General features: G+C 39.7%; 1 protein-coding gene across 2 annotated transcripts in view; it reads right to left on the bottom strand.

Moving 5' to 3' along the window:
* Positions 1-20,973, bottom strand: part of dock8 (dedicator of cytokinesis 8) — a 73,558-nt gene that overhangs the window by 2,967 nt on the left and 49,618 nt on the right. For both annotated transcript variants that reach the window (XM_037777495.1, XM_037777496.1), the window contains 15 exons: positions 20,658-20,745; positions 20,424-20,520; positions 18,755-18,889; positions 18,380-18,532; positions 13,901-14,059; positions 13,716-13,816; positions 11,083-11,275; positions 9,989-10,132; positions 9,053-9,184; positions 8,507-8,641; positions 8,013-8,102; positions 6,561-6,797; positions 5,341-5,484; positions 4,078-4,184; positions 932-1,102 (listed from right to left, as the gene is read on the bottom strand). In XM_037777495.1, the coding sequence (XP_037633423.1) occupies positions 932-1,102; positions 4,078-4,184; positions 5,341-5,484; positions 6,561-6,797; positions 8,013-8,102; positions 8,507-8,641; positions 9,053-9,184; positions 9,989-10,132; positions 11,083-11,275; positions 13,716-13,816; positions 13,901-14,059; positions 18,380-18,532; positions 18,755-18,889; positions 20,424-20,520; positions 20,658-20,745 (2,086 nt within the window). The remainder of the gene's footprint in view (positions 1-931; positions 1,103-4,077; positions 4,185-5,340; positions 5,485-6,560; positions 6,798-8,012; positions 8,103-8,506; positions 8,642-9,052; positions 9,185-9,988; positions 10,133-11,082; positions 11,276-13,715; positions 13,817-13,900; positions 14,060-18,379; positions 18,533-18,754; positions 18,890-20,423; positions 20,521-20,657; positions 20,746-20,973) is intronic.

Consider the following 20,973-nt stretch of genomic DNA (forward strand, 5'->3'; position numbering starts at 1 on the left):
CGCTCTGTTAGAGCTCTGCTCTGATTGGTCAGCTGACCCACTCTTTTTGTGATTGGTCAACCGAACCAAACTCTTGAGGCTCGTTTGAGGGCGTGCCAAACTAGATGCTAAGCAGGTATTGTGCAAAAGTGTTACTTGGTGACATCACCACGTTATGGAAAAAAAAGGCGGGACTTCAAGAAAGGCGTTTCAGGCAGTTCAGGGGCAGTGTTTCTGTGGGAGAGCGTATCTCCACTTTGGGCTTTGTAACATCGTAGACCTTTTACATGCACAAAAAAAAGTATATAACACACTAAAGGAAAGGGAAAAAGCACAAAACCATATTAGGTCCTTTTTAACTCACAAATATCAATATAAGTATTAAACTAAAAAATCCAGTATCAACAAGGATTTATTTTGTATTATATATTTATATTATGTATAAAATGTGCACATTATTTTGCTGGTGTTAACATCAGTCCTCATCCAATTTAATTTAATCAAGAATATGCAACTGCTTTTGGAAGCTCTCTTCACATTCCTTAGGCTGAGTGGAAAAAATCTAAATTAGGGGGATAAGTATCCCTTTGAAGTACATGCTCATCCCTTAGCATGGAAATACATTGCTACGAGATGTAGCGAGATCGCCATGGTCGATCATATAAAAGCGCTTAGCGAGCAATCAGCCCTCACTAATTCATGGGTGCAACGTGGCCGTGGCATTGGTTCAACACTCAATCTGTGTGCTGTGGCTCTGGTTCAGCTATCAATATTTGTAGAGGTGATACGGACAGTGTGAATGGATCTCCGCTCAATTCCATTTGTTCTCACTTTCCTTTGGGTTGAGCAATCATACAGAGTGATGAGAAAAAATCAATGATATGTGTTCTATTTTTCGACGCCGTCTCTTGTCAAAACAGTATTGGCTGTTTGACTTGGTGGGTCTGTTTACCTGTTTTCCAGCCGAGGCCTGATGATGGGTTTATATAGCTCAGGGATCTTCCTCTCCAGCATGGGCCTCAGGTTCTCTCTCAGACGGTTGTAGTTCTTCTTCAGCTCCTGCTGGTACTCTTTCTGGTCAAACGTGATCAGGTGCTTGTTCTTTTCAACTGCCTCACCGCACCTACAGGACAAAGAGAAGAGCAGGGCGCAATCAGTGTTATAATGCATGTTCTTAAATCACATGGAAAAAAAGAACCAAATGTACTCCTTGACCTGTTTAATGTAATAACCTCCATCATAAGAGCAGGTTCAACAATGATTCCATGCAAAACAATTCCGCAGTAATCCTCTCTCTGTCCTCAAGCCTTCAGAGAAGCACTGCACTGTTTCATGCTAACAACGTACTGTAACTACTTGACATAAATTGGACTCCTTTGCATGCCAGGACTCTAAATGTGAGTTAACAATGTACTCGGCCGTAAGGAATTCCTACATTAGATCTTTCCAAGTACCTCGGCTAGAATGCGAGCTAAACTGTAAATGACCCACAAGGCTTTTTCAAAGCGCAGTTAAAAAGACACAAATGACCAACAAATAAAAACTCCTATTCTCCCTTATGCTAACGGCCAGCAGCACAAGATCTGAGCTGAACTAAGAGCAGAGGGCAGGTATGGGGTCTCCCCGCAGTCCTCTATCATGACATGTATAATGGCCAACAAACAGAGCAGTCTGCAGGAAATAAGAGAGACTTGGATGATTGCAAACACATGTCTGAGTTTATCTCTTAGTCTTTAAAGAGGGTAATATGGAAACAGCAATGTCGTGTAACAGTTTACAGTAAATACGCAGGGCAATGAGCATTAAGGACAGGGACTTTCCCAGCCATAAAAACATATATACAAATATGTAGCTCCCTCTCTCTGACTGCTTGGTTTGAAGAATTTTAAAATGAATTCTCCTGATGCATCTACAATATTTAAATATCTTCATTTTTATGATTCAACTAAAAATGAATGTTTCTCTTCAGTAAAAAATAAGTATGGCTCTTCCTGTAATGCAACAGGTTTTCTGAGCTAACTTTAAAAAACAAAGATTTATGGTCATCTTTGTCTGTTACTGGAGATAGATAATCCACATTTGGGCAAAGGGGAGGTTGGACTAGACAGCATCAACACAACAGCTTTTGACAGACTCAGACACCTGCCAATTATCTTTTCGAGCCTTAATCTCAAAGACAATTTGTTTTAGAAATGCCATCAATGCACAAGGTAGAACAAGTGACATTCACTTTTGAGACCCATTTTGCAGATCAAATGTGCTGATTTTGATTTTTCCGAAGAGAAGTAGTAGGTGATTTTCTTCTTGACTACAATACAGTTCAGAGTTGAAGAGATGTTGGTTGCTGCTTAGTTGTTGCTTTTCTTTTCTTTTACATTTTCTTATACTATTTTTTACTTTAGACAACTGCAATTTTAATTTTCAATTTATCACTTGAATGTTGTCCTTTTATACCTGAATTACAAAGCAATTTCTTAGGACTCTAAACAACTTAGTCTTTTCCAATTTTTAAAAAAAATGTTAACAACCAAACAGAATTTCTTATGAACTGTTTCTTTAAGACTTCTCTGTGACCGTCACTGATTGGTAACACACACACACACACAGCGCCGCTGCTTCAACGGCTTCAACTCGTGTACTGCTTCATTTATAAACAAGGTAGTACTCTAGTATAAATTTAGGACCTTTTCAGGACGAGAGAACATTTTTCTTTTTTGTTAGCATTCAAAGTAAAGTTGGGCTCTGCTTTATATTTGGGTCATATTTAAAATTTTGTTGTCGAAATGAATGATTCCAGCTAATCAAAAGTGAACAAAGTAAGTTATTCCTGTAGGTTTTAATTTTACATTTGAGTACAGTTTTATCTAGTATCATGCTGCATAAAAGGAGAACACAGTTCATTGAATAGACCATACAATTTGAAAAAAAATTGCATAAATTTGCAATACTGTGATACATATCTATATCGAAAAATATTCTTACTATTGTGATGTTGCTGTAGCTATATCATGCGGATCTACCCTGAACATTACAGTGCATCTATACAAAGTAATGAGTTGCACAGCAGATGACATGTTTTACTGTGAGGCCTGATGAGGTCCGAGAATTAATTCAGTGGGGAAAAGATGACCAATTTAGGAAATAGTTTGCCTGAGCGGATGTTATTAGAACGCCACTGTCAAGAAAATTGGCATACAAAAGGGTTCAGTGCCAGCTTGCCTGGATTTAGGACAGAAAATAAACCTTTATGAAATTACAGTAAATATTTGCTAACCTGCTTGTAGCAATCAAGGCAGCTGGAATGTGACATGAGGGTTAGAAAATGAAAACCACCTTTTGGAGGCAAACTGAAAATGCCCACGAGATGAAAGCACACACACAAACGCATACACACACAAAGACGCACGTCTCCTGCACAAAAATCTGCATATCCTCAGACACATTGCTGTGGGTTAGGATGGTTTTAAATTATGTTCTGAATATTCAAAATATAATGAAACTCTTGGGAACAATAAACCTTTGCAATTCAAGAAGAAAAAGCGCTCAATGACATTATGAGGAAAAATATCTTCCACTGTCTTGTTGGAAATGAAAAAATATCCCCTGACACAATGGCTAATATTATTTCACACTGTACCTGTTTGGTTTCCTTTAACTATCATCTGGTGTGCATTTTAGTGACGATTATCATTTCCATCTCTGCATCTTGACTGACACTCAGTTTAAACAGGAGGATATCAGTCTCCATCAGTCACAGTCGTCTACGGGGCTCTTTTATCTTCCTACACTGACACCGGTGATGATGTAAATATAGAGCATCCTGGAGAAGACTTTCACTCACTCAAGATACTGAATTTTCTACACAGAAATCTCTTTGAAGTATTGTTCTATACTTCCACCTACTGAGCGAGTGCCAGCCACTGGTAACAATAAAAGAGTAGCAGAAATGTAAATTCAAGTAAATTAGGTTTAGGTTTTCTTTGGCTCACCATGAAAGTTCTTGTTTTTCGGATTTTTTTTGTGGTGTCTTTCCTCATTGTTGCATGACTTTGGTGTAGTGTTTAGTCAGTAGGTGGTGTTTCTTTGATCGTATCTTACCTCATTATAAACTCTTTGAAACACAGGCGCAGTTTATTGTGGTGACGGAAGAGCTTCGGGTCCGCTGGGATATCATTCAGGAAGACTTGGGCCACCTCCAATGGGCCCTACAACGGGTGGGGGGGGGGAGGGGGCAGAGAGAGGAGGAAAGGGACAAATACAAGACAGAGTTAGAGAGACAAAGAAAGAGAAAGCAAAAAAACAGAGGGGAGGAAGGAAAGAGAGGAGGTAAGAGAGGAAGCGTTTGAGAGTGTATGAACAAAGGAGGGATGAGAATGGCCCTCATTCAGGGAGGGGGAAATGACTTCCTCACTGAATGCCTAATGTATGCCCGAGATGCTGAACCAGAACATGAGGAAGATATCAGATCAGAGAGGGAGCCATGATGAGCCTCCTGCATGGCTAATGTCATCGCCAACCCTGCACACACCCACCATTTGGCTCCCATTTGCCCAGTACGAGATCTTGTTATCCTAACTTATATTCATCATAAAACCACAGCACGCTCGCATAGTGCCTGCATCACGACAGGCACAGTTAAACAGCTCTGATTAGCATCATAAACGCATCGGGCCTGGGCCTCAGTCCTTGGTCTGAGCTGCGGACCCACACACAGAAACCCAGCCTCCTTCGCTGATTACAGCCAAGAGTTATATGTTTACGGAGCTGCTGAGCATTAGCGTTATGTAAACAACCATCAGGTCGGAGCGAGGGACCTGTCAGATTAGACGCTGGAAGATAAAGCATAGGGGGGGGAGGGAGCAGAGACGCCGTAGCTTGCTTCATCATTACTCCAACATTCGCCAGGCTGGCAGGACCTGGAAGCTATCAGATCAAAGAGACCTCCGGTTCAGCATGCCGTGCGGCGGGGACATGAAAGGAAAGAAGGGCCATGAATTGACGTTTTAACTAAATCAGGGGAAAAGCAAAGGAAGGATTAGGGTGGTGGAAGGGGTGAAGGCTTTGATGTGTGATCACTGTCAGGTCTCCCACCTGCACTCTGCGACTACAATGGAAACTGTAAATGTGATAAGATAAATAGAGGTAAATTATTCTGGTTTATTTTCCCCCCGCACACTAAGAAGGAACACTCAGGGGACAAAAGGGGCTATGTATGATACAAAGAGCAATCATACTGGGAGAACAGCCATCATTTGGTTAAGCATGAAGTAAGTGATCATTTCAGCTGACATAATAGGAGTAGACAGACGGTAGTGTAAAATAGAAGCAGTGCTTTCATTCACAAAAAAAATCTGTTTGTACCTGGTTAACGGTGGCTCCCACAGCGCCTTGTAGCAGCATCTGTAACATCTTAGCATCAGGCTGTTCACGGTGTGTGGCAACTGCTAGCTCTCTAGTCTTCTTCTGCATGTCCTCTATGGCCACCTCGATAGGAGTCAGGTCAAACTGGAAACAAGAAAGAGGTAATAAATGGATTGCTGTAATCACCAAAGTGTCTTAACCTCTTAAGCCCTAGGGTGCTGGAAGGTGTGATTTGCATAGACAGACATACCCAAAATAAATCAAGAATAGCTCCACAACTACCAGGTCTATATGCATGATCTTGGTCTCTATGGATAGGTAAGACATCGGGGAATTAATTCCCAGTGTAAGTAACATTGTGACTGTTACATTGCCTGAGTAAATTGTGTTGAACCAAAGGAAAAAATTTCATTTTTATCCTCGCCTAAAATGTTCTTCTAGATTAGACAGTGGATAACACCATTATAGCAATGATGCCATGCACAGAGATGCCACTGAATAAATTCAACAACTCCTTGACTAGATATAAATAACACAAAGCACAGCAATTCTACAGAGGTTTTAGGAAGGATAGGACCAGGAGGACTCTCCATTTGGCCACTTGGATACCCAAAGTGTGCCAAATAGGTTTTCTACCTCTTGAAAGGGAATCTGGCTATAAATTACTACTGATATCCACTACAGGAGGCTATGTGCACCCAATGGAGCCTTTGGCCATGACATTTACCCTGTGCATCATCAGTTTCTACCATTGTGCACAGTATAAAATCAATAAAAAAAACAACTAAATTGAACAATTCTGACTCCAAATGGAGTAGTTTTATTATAATAATGAAATATGATCAAGTAAAACTTAGATAATAACAAATAAGATCAATAACAATGTAAATAAGATAACAAAAAATAATCCAAAGTCAAGTATGTACATTCAATATAAAAACGGTCCAAAATATTTTTAAGTAAAAATAAAATTTCTTTTGCGTTGATTTTGTAACTAAAATATTGAACTCATTGCCAAACAAACATTGTTTGGACAAAATACACTTGGAATGTTTTTTTAGTAGCATTAAGGCCTCGTCTTTTAGAAAAAAATTCATAAAAAAGACCACCGCAGCATTTTATGAAGTTTTTAAAAGGGCAGTGTTTTAACCTACAGCTCAGCTGAACCCGGTACATCGGGTAAAAGAGTTAAAAGCCGCTAGATGTTCTCCACCACTTACCTCCTCTTTCTGGATGACATCGATGCGAGTCTTGATGTAGGGGAAGGCGTGCCTGGTGGTAAGGATGGTTTTCCTCTTGTACTGCTCGTTGAGTTCCCCCCGCGGCCGCCCGCTCTTGGTGAAGGGTGTGGTGTACATGAAGCGCAGCAGGTTGAAGTTCTTCTCAAAGTTTGTCAGCCGGTCTTTCATCTCATAGTCATCAAAGAAGGGCTCCACATAAGTGATCTGGATGTATGCCTGCAGAGGAGCGGTGGTTTAAGGCTTACTGGCAGTTTTTCAATATATGCAACAAAGCAAAAGCAAAAAAAAATACACCTTGCACATAGTCAGTTTGTTTAATGTATTACAGGTGTTTGTTTCTGCATAAATCAATATTTGCATGGTCTATACATATATGATGTCTACTTTAGGGAAATACAGTAAATTACACTGCACCTGTATATAAGATGATACATTACATGTCTGTCAACATGAATACAATTTATTTGCATATTTTTTAACTTCACATATGATATACATTATACATATATTCATATTAGGGCTGTCAATCGATTAAAAGATTTAATCACGATTAATCGCATGATTGTCCATAGTTAATTGCGATCAATCGCAACTTAATCACACATTTTCTATCAGTTCAAATGTACCTTAAAGGGAGATTTGTCAAGTATTTAATACTCTTATCAACATGAGAGTGGACAAATATGCTTGTTTTATGCAAATGTATGTATGTATTTATTATTGGAAATCAATTAACAATACAAAACAATGTCAAATATTGTCCAGAAACCCTCACAGGTACTGCATTTAGCATAAAAAATATGCTGAAATCATAACATGGCAAACTCAAGCCCAACAGGCAACAACAGCTGTCAGTGTGCCGACTTGACTATGACTTGCCCCAAACTGCATGTGATTATCATAAAGTGGGCATGTCTGTAAAGGGGAGACTCGTGGGTACCCATAGAACCCATTTTCATTCACATATGTTGAGGTCAGAGGTCAAAGGACCCCTTTGAAAATGGACATGACAGTTATTCCTCACCAAAATGTAATGTAGGTTTGGAGCGTTATTTAACCTCCTTCATGACAAGCTAGTATGACGTGGTTGATACCAATGGATTCCTTAGGTTTTTTTAGTTCCATATGATGCCAGTATCTTAAAAAGAACTGAGCCCGCTACAACCTAAAGATTGCAAGTTGCGTTAATGAATAATAAATATAATAATAATAAAATGAGTGGCTTTAAAACTAATTTGCATTAACGCGTTGTTATCGTGTTAACTTTGAAAGCCCTAATATACAGTATATATACATATTCATTGAATGTTATTAGTAACATAACAGTATTGATAATGTAAAGATTAATCAGCGGGATTATTAATATGTTTTGTTTTACAGTACAGACAGATATGTAGCAGCAATCAGTGGTGTGCCATTACGGTCACCTACCTTGCTGGGGTTGAGTTGTTCTCTGTCCACTGCTTTGGAGTCCTTGATCATCACCAACGCGTCCTCTCCAAAGCACTGACTGTAGAAGTTCTAGGAGTGGGGGAAATTGTGTAGTTAGTATACAGTATTGTTCATAATACAGTCCTTTAGATTCCCTAGCCATCCAAGGTTATTCATTGAAGAATAAAATGTCAAAAGAACACTTAAAAGCAAGACATAATTTGAATGTCATTTAGCAACTGATTCATTAACTTAATTGATTCAAGAGTGAGGCTGACATTGTATTACTCTTCATGACATTATTTCTCCTTTTAGGCATGTAAATGAGTTCCAAGTTTTCCAAGCTCTCTAAAAACTCACTAAAAACAGATGGATGATTGTGAGTGTTTTGTCATTATCAGATTCCACCAGTCCAGCCAGGCACCATCTTCCCTTTTCACTCCACCCCAATTACACAACATGCATATCAGTGCACACACTTTCCTGTCTCGTACCTCAAGCCTGTGTGATATCTCAGGCAGATGTGTGATCCTTGGCTCCTTGTAAACGAATTCCCGTTCGTCCAGGTCGCCAAATTTGGCCCCATAAAAACCCACCCGGAAATAGGTCCCAAACATCCTCTTATGTCCCTGGAGGGAAACAAAGAGGAGATTTTTTTTTCAGTCTCTAATCAGTATGACATCAGTAACATATTCTTTCTCATTATGGTAATAGCCTTTTATGGGGTCTTTATTGTGAAGAACACTTGGAAGAGTTTGGTTTAAAAAAATTGATATGCCTGTAAACTATCAGAGAGAAAAAAAAAAATGGTATTGTTGAGCACAAGAATAATGTCCTTTTCAAGGATCTTAGTTATCCAAAGTCATTCTAAAAGGAATAGATTATATGTCCTTAAGAAATGCTGAATAAGGAAATGCGTTTTCTATTCTGCAAAACATCTTTCTGCATTATCTATCACATTATCTCACTGTCTTTGTTATTTGCACTTTAACCTTAACTGAATACATGCGGCAGCCCCGACTGCAACATACAGTTGTTACCTTCTGAATGATGCTATCAAAGGCTCTCTGTAGTTTGTCATGAGTGGATGCCAGTCTTCTGAAGTCTCTGTGAGCCTCTAGGATCGGTATGATGATCTTGTAGACCTCATTCACTGCCTCGAAGAGACAACCCTGATGAGACAACCATCACTGCTGGTTAGCGTGACCACATACACAATATATAGATAAAGAGGAGTGAAGATACTGGTATCATATGAAACTAGAAAACCTAAGGAATCCATTGGTACCAATCATGTACACTAACTTTTGGTCGGGAAAAACAGGCATTTACCTCTCACAAGACATGTGAATGAGAGTCAAGTCAGCACACTGACAGCTGTTTAATTTTATACTAAATGCAGTACCTGTGAGGGTTTCTGGACAATATTTGTCATTGTTTTGTGTTGTTAATTGATTTCCATTTTATAAATACATACATTTGCATAAAGCAAGCATATTTTCCCACTTTGTTGATAAGAGTATTAAATACTTGACAAATCTCCCTTTAAGGTATATTTTGAACAGATACAAAATGTGTAATTAATTGCGATTAACTGTGTCCAACCTTGCTATTAATCGCGATTAAATATTTTATTTGTATTTTAGTGATTAGTGGAGCCTTGAATAGTTTTATCATTTTGTATGTGTTTGTAAAATGTGTGTCACGATGGATACCTTGTCTTTCTACTAGTAAAGTAAAGTAACCTGAACCTGAAACTCTAATGTTGTGGGTTATGTAAAAGCACAGGGCTTCTTCTGTGTAACACTTAGTCTACTTTAATGCCTTATCTAAAATAAGGCATATAATAGGAAATATACATATATCAAAACTTGATACGAATTTGTACGTAGTATGGATTTGGGACACAGCTGCAGGTTTTTATGTTAACACTAAACATAAATAGCATGAATATCAGTGCAGCTTCGTTGTCTCACATGGTTGAAGAGATCAGTAGCCTGCTCGAGCAATCCCACCAGGCCGCTCTCGGTGAAGTAGCGTCCTGAACACACCCCATCCTCGTCCGGGGACAGGATGTCATCCGACACCGCCGACTCCTCCAGCACATTGGGGGAGATGTTCTGAGGAGAAAAATCAGCCGGCAAATCAATCAATTAGCCCTCTTAATCAAATAATCAATCACGTGGCTGACTTTAAAAGGAGATGCCCTACAGTGGGAAATGAAACTAATTTGATGACCGTCCAATCAATGACCCGCTGACTGCTGGGGGTTAGAGTGTCCTGTACCAGAGCGCCACGGAGGTCATGTGTGTGACACAGCTCATCGATAGCGCCATCATCAACAGTTACTGCTATAACTGTTTGTCTCCAGTTGAGGGGAACAGTCTGTTCACATATTCCCACGGGAGCACATTTGCCTTTTTTCCCCCCTCTTCAACTTCAAAGGCGCTGTGTTAAGCAGACCTGCCAGGGGACCATATTTATATGTTGACGTTATGAGTGTACAGCTCCCCCCTCTGGACACACTCAGCCAAATTTGGAAAAAAAAATCCGTGGGGAGATGTATGATGTGGTGTGTTCTGTTGTGCAGGGGAGGGTTTGTCTCCGTTCAACAAAACAACCAGCAGTCACAACAAACAAACGCTGAATGTTTTATCTTGTGTGGCTGTAACTGCTCCTTTTTTCAGTCTAGACATGTTTTTATTATTAGTTCCTTGCTAATATGGTGTGTGTGTATCTGCATTTATTACACGGCTTTGTTGAATACTCGATTCTGATCGGTCAATCACAGCGTTCGACGGTCTGTTATTTCTTTATAGCAGACTGTTGCTATGTATAACAGACCGTTGCTATGGGCGCAGTTCCAATGTCGGACCATTTTTGTGTCAAATTATTGATTTCTTAAGTAAGTAGCCGTGTAATAAGCGGGATATCGTACAGCTAGCGGGTCATTGTTGTGAAATAAACCCCTTCAGGGCGATGCAAGACTGGTGCGGCATCGCCCTGTCGTGGGTTTCTTTCACAACAATGATCGGCTCGCTGTACATTATCCCTTACTTGTGTTCTCTACCTGGAAGGTGACGCTGCCAACAGGCAGGTACTTGTGATCTTCCAGCATGCTGAGATACTCGGCCACCAGAGCAGCAGCGTGGACCAGACACATCGCAGACTCGGTGTAACACTTCCTGTTGTTGTGCTTCTCTGCCATGTTCTGCAGCCAGGTCAGACGGAGGTCAGGAGACGTCTGGTAGCCCTTCGCTATCCTGAGGACGAAAGGGGAAAGAGGGTATTGTTTTTATTTAAACAAGTAAAAGTGTCATTGAGATTAACACCTCTCTTGGCCAGGCTTGGCCAAGAAGGCAGCATAGAAACACACAATAAATACAACATACACAAGAGACTGAGAACACTGGTGCAAGCTTCCGTACACATCATTATAACTTATATGAAATGGTTCAACGGACTTCACTGTGTTTATGGAGAAAAAGCCATATGGTAATTTTTATTGCAAAAGCTCACTGGGCAAATTACCGCAGTACATATCCAGTTCATATTTCTCCAGTAGCTATAACACTAGATCACCAGAGAAAATTCTCCTGTTGGTCCCAATCACCCGAACAGAGCTGCATGGCAAATTTCCCTTTTCCTTTTACCACAAGCCTGGAACGAGCTGCAAGGCATACTTAACTTGAAATCTTTACCCTCTCTTGACATTTTTAAAAATGTTTTTACAGAATAATATAGTTGCTTTTAACAAGTGATTAGCTTCTGATTCCTGTGTGTTTTGTGTCCGTTGTTTTGTTTTGGTATGTTTTTCATTGTGATGTTATCTGTCCTTGTTTGTACTCGTATATGAAACTTTTTGCTTGCTGCCCATCTTGACCAGGACTCCCTGGCAGAAGAGATATTGTATCTCAATGGAACCTTTCTGGTTAAATAAAGGATAAATAAAAATGAATAAAACTGTCAAACAATAACACAATTCCAAATGAATTAGTTTGTTCAGTGCAAGTGCTGCAGTCATGATGCATTTAGGGACTACATTTATGTCGATATATTTTGGCATATAGGCCCAGAGAAAAAAACAAATAGTCTCAACTATAAATCAATAAACATAAGGAACATTCTTAAAGTGTCAGTAGGCAATATATTTTTGGCATCATTGGGCAAAAATTCCTTAATAACCTTTCAACATATTGTGATTCAAGTATTCTGAGAGAAAACTAGACTTCTGCACCTCCTCATGGCTCTGTTTTCAGACTTTAAAAAAATCGAGCCCGCGATGGGAGATTTTGACCAATCACAGGTCATTTCATTGAGAGAGCATTCCTATTGACTGTGCTCCGGTCTTGTGACCAGAACTTGGCGTTCCTTCTACAGATTTTACAATGGCGGCCGCGTCTTTCTCATTTTACAGCTAAAACCGTGCACTACAAGATGATTCTGAAAACATTTGAGGCGAGAAATAGGCATTACAGTAACAGAATATTGATTCATATTTGATCAGCGTTGCCTAGTTTGACCATTTGGTCGGAGTTCGCGAGTGATTGACTCGTGACTCTCATAAACGGAAGATGGACAGCAGACCTCAGATCAGCTCTGATTGGTTGTTTTCCTCCGGTATGTGAAATCTTGCAGATGCCGTTAGGAGAACTGGAGGACAACGGAAGACGCAGAGGCACATGATTTTTTTCAGATTACCGGTCTCATGCACTACTGTCAGAATATAGTGGCCGTTTTATTAAAAAAATAACTTTTTTAAAATCATATCTGCTCCATTTCTACACACTGCAGCTTTAAGTTTTATGCTTCTTTTCAGCCCCTTTTAGCATTTATAATGGTTGTGTCTTGCGCTCCACATGAACCATGATGTCACCCTCAACAGTTTATTCCTACAGCACAGGAATATATATATATATCCTTATAAAGAGTGAATTTCTAGAAACAAAATGTGTGCATGAGAGTGAGTGTGGCAGTCATGAAAGTATTTGGGTCGTTTAGTGTTTTTATGGGCAACGAAAAAATATGGAAAATGTTTTCCTGTTCATGGAACGCATGAATAATCATTAGCCTAACAGCATGGGAATAAATCTGAAACACTCTGAATGAATTTATTTTTAAAGCAGGTGAGTCACTATACTATACGAATGAATTCAAGCATCTGGAGGCCAAATGTCTCGTGCATCAATGACCCATGTGTTCGGGAGCTCGGAGGTAAACGTTGGGGTGAGTCCAGGTAAGTGCGTAGAGCTAACGGCTCTTTCTGTGCAGCCGTCAAACACTCACCAGGTGACAGGGACCAAAACCCAAACAGAAAGGTGCATGATAAATGGCACATGTGAGTGACATTAGAGCGTGTTGAGGGAAAGCGCCTAAATCAACACACAGCACATGTATGCTCTCTTTGTCCCACTGTTTCCCCTTCGTGTTCTCACACACACACACACACACACACACTCGCGCACACACACACACTGTTTGCATTTGCATATACACAAAGCCAGATCAGGAGACTAAACTGCTACCACATGGTAACCATAGTGAGGGCACCAAATAGAGTCAAAACAGCCCAGACCACAGAGAAATAGGAACCAGCAGCACAACATAGAAGAGAAGCCACAGGGTGATGAAAGAAAGAGAGACGAGAGGGAGACACTGAAGACAGAGAGAGACAGACGAAGAGACAGGATGGCTGTTTCTCACCTGTACATGAGATCCATGAGCATCTCAGGATCTTCCTGGAACTCCCTCATCTTCACCGTGTCCGACAAAATACTGTTGAGGTTTCTTAGAAGCTCATCCACCTGAAAATACAGACAAACACACGAGGCAGGCGTGAGGCTACGATCCGATCAATATTAGCGATGTAACACAGTAGTATTTCATACCTGTGAGGGCAGCGGAGTGTTCTGCATCTCAGCATCCTCCTCTGCGTAGGCCAGAATGGTGCGCAGTGAGCATCGCAAGTATTCTTCCTGGAAGTCTGAGGACTTGCCCACCAGCGAGGCCAGAGACATGGTGACCTGCATCTTCACTCTGGAGAAGTTCTGACGAAGACAGAGGGGAACGCAGTGAATGTCAGTGTTTATCATTCAGTAAGACAAAGTGAAAATGTCTGCGAATGTGAAGCCTAGCAAGGCTGAATTTCATGTGACTTTGGATTTCCACAGAAAATGAAATTAAAACTTTTTTCCTTTTGATGCCTTCCCTGCAACCTATAGAAAAAATTATATTCAATGGCTAGGCAAGGCATACTGAGAAATGCAGCTTGCAAGAATGTTAATGCCTAATTTATACTCCTGTGGCTGTGCGCCTATGTATTCTGTGGGGCACCTCTTGCGCACGCCAAGCATATATAGTACTGCAGCACGTAGCATGTAATTTATTTTTGATTTGGACCCGCGGTTTTCAAATCCCTTGTCAGGCGGTCTTTGATTTATTTGCTAGGCATGATTCAATAGTTCCATATTAGTTTGACCCAACAAAACTCCATGGCTGGGAAAAACAAAATAGTGGAAGAGTTGGATGATGAGGAGGAGCTCCTGTGCTTTTAATAAATAAGGTTGTTGTTGTACGGATGTGAGGTAATTGCCCGGACATCCCAACTCCCGGCTCTGATGTCCAATCAAATTTCTGCACCATCCGCGGTGTCTGGAGCGTAGTCACATTTTTCTATGCGGGAGCTCTGCGCAAGCATTTCCGCAGAAGTATAAAATATGTATAACATTCCCTCTTCTACATTTGCCTCTAAATTTCTTAGGAACTATAAAACTTCCAATGAAGGCCAGGGCATGTATTTTTATCAGAAATGGGCCATTATGTTTGTTTGTCAGTTCCAAAGTACCCTGTGTGATTAAAATGTCATGATAGTCTTTAAAAATGTCCTATAATATACATTATACAATTTACTTTTTATTGTTATGGCCCACTATAAAACTGGTGTAGGTAACAGACATGACATACAGATACTACTACTACTACTACTAGAGCTGCAACGATTAATTGATTAGTTGTCAACTATTAAATTAATCGCCAACTGTTTTGATAATCGATTAATTGGTTTGAGTCATTTGTTATGAAAAAAAGGAGTCAAAATTCTCTGACTCCAGCTTGTTCTGCTTTCTTTACCTCTCTATGACAGAAAACTAAATATCTTTGAGTTGTAGACAAAACAAGACATTTGAGGACGTTAAGTGTCGAAGCCTTTATGTCAGTATATGTATGCATAAAAGATAGAAAAAACAATCTGAATACTTATGAAATATTTTCTTTTTTGCATTTCATTGATATAAACGGCATGAACGTTTTGACTGCTTTCAAATAATTCAACCCCTTTTTTTTAACCTGACCTCCAAGTTCCCTACAGAGATGATACAAAATCTAAATAAACCAACAAAAAAAAAATAGATGGAAATAGAGAAATGAGTATGCACTATACTTTGTTGTGTGCATGCAATTGTTGAATGTCTAACATGCAATGAAAAAATATGCAAGACTTCCAAATCTTTTCCAAATCATGCAATACGGTAGAGCTGTATCGATTAATCGATTGGTGGTCAACTCTTAAATTAATCTCAAAATATTTTGAGTATTTAAAAAAAAAAAAAAAGTCTAAATTCTCTGATTCCAGCTTCTTAAATGTGAATATTTTCTGGTTTCTTTACTCCTCTGTGATAGTAAACTGAATATCTTTGAGTTGTGGACAAAACAAGAAATTTGAGGACATCATCTTGGGCTTTGGGAAACACTGATCAACATTTTTCACAATTTTTCTGACATTTTATAAACCAAACAACGAATTGAGAAAATAATCAACAGATTAATCAACAATGAAAATAATCGGTAGTTGCAGCCCTACAATACGGTGTCTTTGGAAACACTTTGCTTGTGCTCATTTTAATTATTTATCGCAATTAGACAGCACACAATAAGAGAGCTGTAACACATATGCTATTATACAACTGAAAATAGGATAATAAGCAATATTAATATTGGTAAGCTGTTTGTTGTTCTCTCTCCTCATTTTTTGTCCCTTGCCCCCTCCCTTTCCTCGTCTCTCCATCCTTCACACTACCTGTCCGAGATAACAGGCCTGACAAACAGCCCTCCGTCCTCTGCAGCGAGGCCTGTGTGCGTGTGTGAGAGAGAGAGTTTGCTCGTGTATGTGTGAAGTCCCATCTATCTCCGGCATGACCAGCTAAGCGGGAAATGATCTCCCATTAGCAGAGACATAATCACCCATGGATCATCTCTACGGCCCCATTCTGTTCAACTGAGCATGGAGCCAGAGCCTAACCACCCATCACTGCCCTCTAACTCAGTGTGTATGTGTGTGTGTGCGCTCAAAAAGTACCCTAAATGATAGCTTAAGTCAACACACAACCCTCTTTGTCTTTCATTCTCATATGCCCCATTTTCCTCTGGCTTTCTTTTTATTCTTTCCATAGCTGGACAAGGTTTAACCACAGGTATCTGCTTTTTAGTGATTTGTTCCATTTCTGGAAAAAAAAAAAAAAAAAAGCTCTCTTTTTATTACCACAGTCTAAAATTAAAGTAAAAGATGGACAGAGGAAAAAAGTGTGTGTGACAGACGGAGAGGAAGATGAGGGCGGATGAAAGGAGGAAAACATAAACAAAGGAAGAGGTGGAGAGTAAGTTCTGTATGAATGAGTCACACGGCTGCTATGCTAATTCAGATCACAGCTCCCTCTGTATACACCATATAAACAAACATACGCTGGGACACGCAGATGGGAAATACTCTCTCTAAACTGTAGATGCCATTTGTGTGTGTGTGTGTGTGTGTGTATGTGTGTGTAAGTGTGCTCCACAGTCTGACTTTCATTAAAGTGTACAGACTGTGAACACAGGAAATATCGACTGCAGCAGCAGTTATCGAGCAGAGAAAATGAAAGAAGATACTCTATCCTAAACCTTCCTTCCGTCAGATATGTCTCTTTTTTTATTCCCCTCCATCACTGCTTCACCTCTGGCAAAAACACTCCTCTATCGCGATCGTGATTTCCTCCTTTCCGCCCCTTTCACACTCTCTCCCTGCCCTTGAGGCACATATACTTACACATGCACACATAGCTACTCACACACATGCACAGAGGTCTGGCTGTCATTAGTTAAAGAGGGGTAGGAACATGGGGAGGCAGACAGTGACATATCTCTCTGCTCTCCGCTCAGAGACACATCCTTCAGCAGAAACTTTTTTCTGCGGCACGCTCAAAATAGACACGGAAAAGACATTAAAGCCAAGCAGGAGAGGAAAAGTGGAGAAGACAGGCGAAGATGTGTGTGAGACTCCCCACTTCTTTCTATGTGTGTTCATGAGAACATGTATCATAAGCAATTCTGAACTCTCATGTGCACTTAAATTAAATTCGATCTGACATAAATGCAATTGCTTCTGCAAGCTTGGAGGTTAGATAAGGTTTTATCTGACAGTCAGGAGGTAACACACGACTGACATTTGCTTTGTGTGTGTGGCCCAATTCCAATCCGGCCCCTATACCCTCTCCCTACACACTTCCACTCCGTTTGCACGTTTGCGTGGAGGCTCCGCCATATTAAGTGCCATCCAAAACCAATTAGCGGGGAATGGAAGCAGGTTATAAAACCCTCCAACAGCGGGTCTACATTGATGCCGACTTAACCAGCTCCCCTTACTGACGATGTGCAACGCCGGTTTGTGTTCGTCGTGAAACACGCTCCATACAAATGGTTCCGTGCAAATACCCGTACAAACTCATAAAACTGCTCAAAATAAGCTAGATATTTAATATTGTCATACAGATGTTAACAACTTAAAGGTTACATTGTATTTAGGATCAAATATAACCTTGTCTAGTGTGGAAAATGGTACATGTGTTCATTTGTCGTATATTTATACATATATATACACAACATTATATTTATTATTTTTTACCACTATCAGCAGCTATATATTTATACTCTACATTTAATCTAATATCCTCATTTATTTATACTATTCTTGCATTTTTAGATCCCATTTTCAGCATTATTATTTGCACTTTTCTTAAATATTGTAGTATAATTAATCTACATATTTCTTATTTATATATTTATCATTTATCTATGTTATATATTTACACAAAACGTGACCCAATTTCCCCCCCCAGGGATCAATAAAGTATTTCTGATTCTGATATTTATTTATAGTTTCCTTGCCGGAGAGAGGGAAGTCCATTCCAAAGCATGTCGCTGTATTTATACCCTTCACCTCAAAGAAGGGTAATTCATTCAGATTACAATCTGGCCTGTGTGTGTTTCTATGTGTGTATGCATCCTTACAACCCATTGGAACATATACACAGGATCATATTTGTGTGTGTCCTTACACTGGCATTGCTGTAGCTGTATCTCATGATGAGGTAGAGGGTGGCACAGGCCTGGCTCCTGTTCTCATCGACAGGGCTGCTGCAGTACTGGAGCACCTTCTGGCACAGGTCGGCACACTGCTCTGCCTCCTCCTCAAACAGCAGGTCCCCAAACTGCACACACATACAGACAAATTAAACCAGGTATACACAGGCATATATGCATAAATAATTCTGGCTTGTATCAGCAGTTTGCCACCCCCATAAGCAAATCAGAACATAGTGTTTTGTGTAAACACACCAACACACACTCCTTCCTCCTGCAACCAAATACACACACACACACACACACACACACACACACACACACACACACACATGTCATGATGAAAGTACCTTGACAACAAGTGCTCTGAGTGTGCTGAAGGTGTGAGAGAGGAAAGTGGTGCTCTGGTTACAGGTGAGAGAGTGAAGTAACACCTTCAACACCCCGCCAACCACGCTGTCCTTACACTCAGCCAATGGCACTGCCTGGACAGGAGACATGGAAAAATGGTTAGACACCTGTGGCTACATTGGGACAGCAGAGGTTTAATATGCAGTCTACACAAATATGTTTCAAGCTAAGGCTGAAAGAGACTGTGTCACATGTGTGGATGGTATATTATGCCGTCTTTGTGGTCAACTGATGTCGCACAGTTTTCTTTTTGATCTTATTTCTTCGATTTGTTTACATGTTACTTACTTCTTTGTTTCTATTTTCTTAAATGTCTTTTATATTAGAGCAGCTGTAACATCCCAATATCCCCCCCAGGGATCAATAAAGTATTTCTGATTCTGATTAATATTGTGTTCATTCATAGCAATTCAAAACAATTAACTTTGCATTCAACCTGTTTTCTACTCTGTTTTCTGGTGATTCACTGAGTGATTACACACTCTGGTTTGGACTGACTTAATGTTTTCAAGCCATTCTCAAGAAAGCTGATCAGGGTTTACTCGAATACCTCATCAGGAACTGTGTTGGTATTTTAATTATGTATACAAATTAACAGATTTTTTAATAGGGCTACCTGATGAAAGATAATCTCTTGTTGACTCCCTCTGCAGATGAAAAATATTAAGAACCTTATAATGAACTGCAATCTAATACCAAATGTCAAATTGCCAATGGACTGCATGACATGTTTCATGTGTCATTTTCTGTACACACAGTGTTGAGATCAGGGAGACTATGGCTTATAAATAATATTTCAATATTTTTAGGCTATATCGCAATATATGTAAGGGATAATGTACAGCTAGCCGGTCATTGTTGTTAAATACACCCCGACCTGGGGGTCCTACATCGCCCTGAAGGGGTTTATTACACAACAATGATCGGCTAGCTGTACATTATTTCGCTTACTACATGGTTACTCAATAATTTGACACAAAAATGGTCCTCCAGAGTCTGACACCAGAACTGCGCCCTTAGCAACAGTCTGTTATGCATGGCAATGGTCTGCTATAAATAAATAACAGATCATAGAATGTCGTGACTGACCAATCAGAATCAAGTATTCAACAAAGCCGTGTAATAAATCTAGATATTTTCACATTTTCTGTTTGATTTAACCCTTTAATGCATATGATCATACCAGCATGATCATTCTAGCAAACTAATCTGAACGCTCTGAAGTGGTGTACTGTCACATTGAAGTCAGATTGGCCTTTGGAAAAGTATTCTTATTGAGTTTGACTAATTAAGCACACAATTGAAATTATTTTTTTTCTCCAAAATACAGTTTACAGTTTTTTTTAATTATCATTAATTTTATTTATTATTTAATTTGTTTTCTTTTTGTTTTATTTCTTTATTTATTATTGACAGACTGACTGACTTATTGAATTTATGTGAAATTGACTATCACATTCACCAGAAGATCTATTTTTATTTTGAAGTCAGTTCTTACACGCTCTTACCGAAATGTCTATTATATACACGTACCGCAAAACAACCTGGGGGTTAAGTTTAGTTTAATATCTTAACTTGAGATATTCCATGGGTGCAGGGTGTTCTGACCTGTACAATGGTTTCCAGCAGGTCCAGCACTATAAGGTTAGACTCCGTGGCCAAGTTTCCACTGATCACAGCCTCCTGGTCCAACTCTGCTTTAGTCCTGATGGAAGGTGGTGAGAGTAAGACAGATATTTAGAGAGGAAAGGAAACCACAAAAAGATCTAAATAAAGAAAGGCAGCGAGAAAGACCGGCAGACATTGGTAAAGCAACAAGGGAACTTTGAAAATGTGACTTACTTATCCTGTTTGTCGTTGGTCTGTCTCCACTGAGTGAGGTCTTTCCTCCATCGTAGGTTCTCTCTCTGACCCAAAGTCCTGTCCATTCCTGTGAGGGATTCAAAAGCAGCGAATCATACAATGTTTTATCAAACAAAAATGTATTGCAGTGCAAGAAGCAAATCTGATGATTTGTGTGAAAAATTACTGATGAAATTTGATGTTCAGAGCAGTAGTTTCACAATAATCAAACATTCACTTGCTCTCCTTATACACCGGCGTATACCTTGCTTAACACAGAGCAGACATAAGTTGTTCAAAATTCCTGACTAACATG

This window comes from Sebastes umbrosus, chromosome 8 (assembly GCF_015220745.1).
Source record: "Sebastes umbrosus isolate fSebUmb1 chromosome 8, fSebUmb1.pri, whole genome shotgun sequence".
In the NCBI taxonomy this organism is placed as follows: Eukaryota; Metazoa; Chordata; class Actinopteri; order Perciformes; family Sebastidae; genus Sebastes; species Sebastes umbrosus.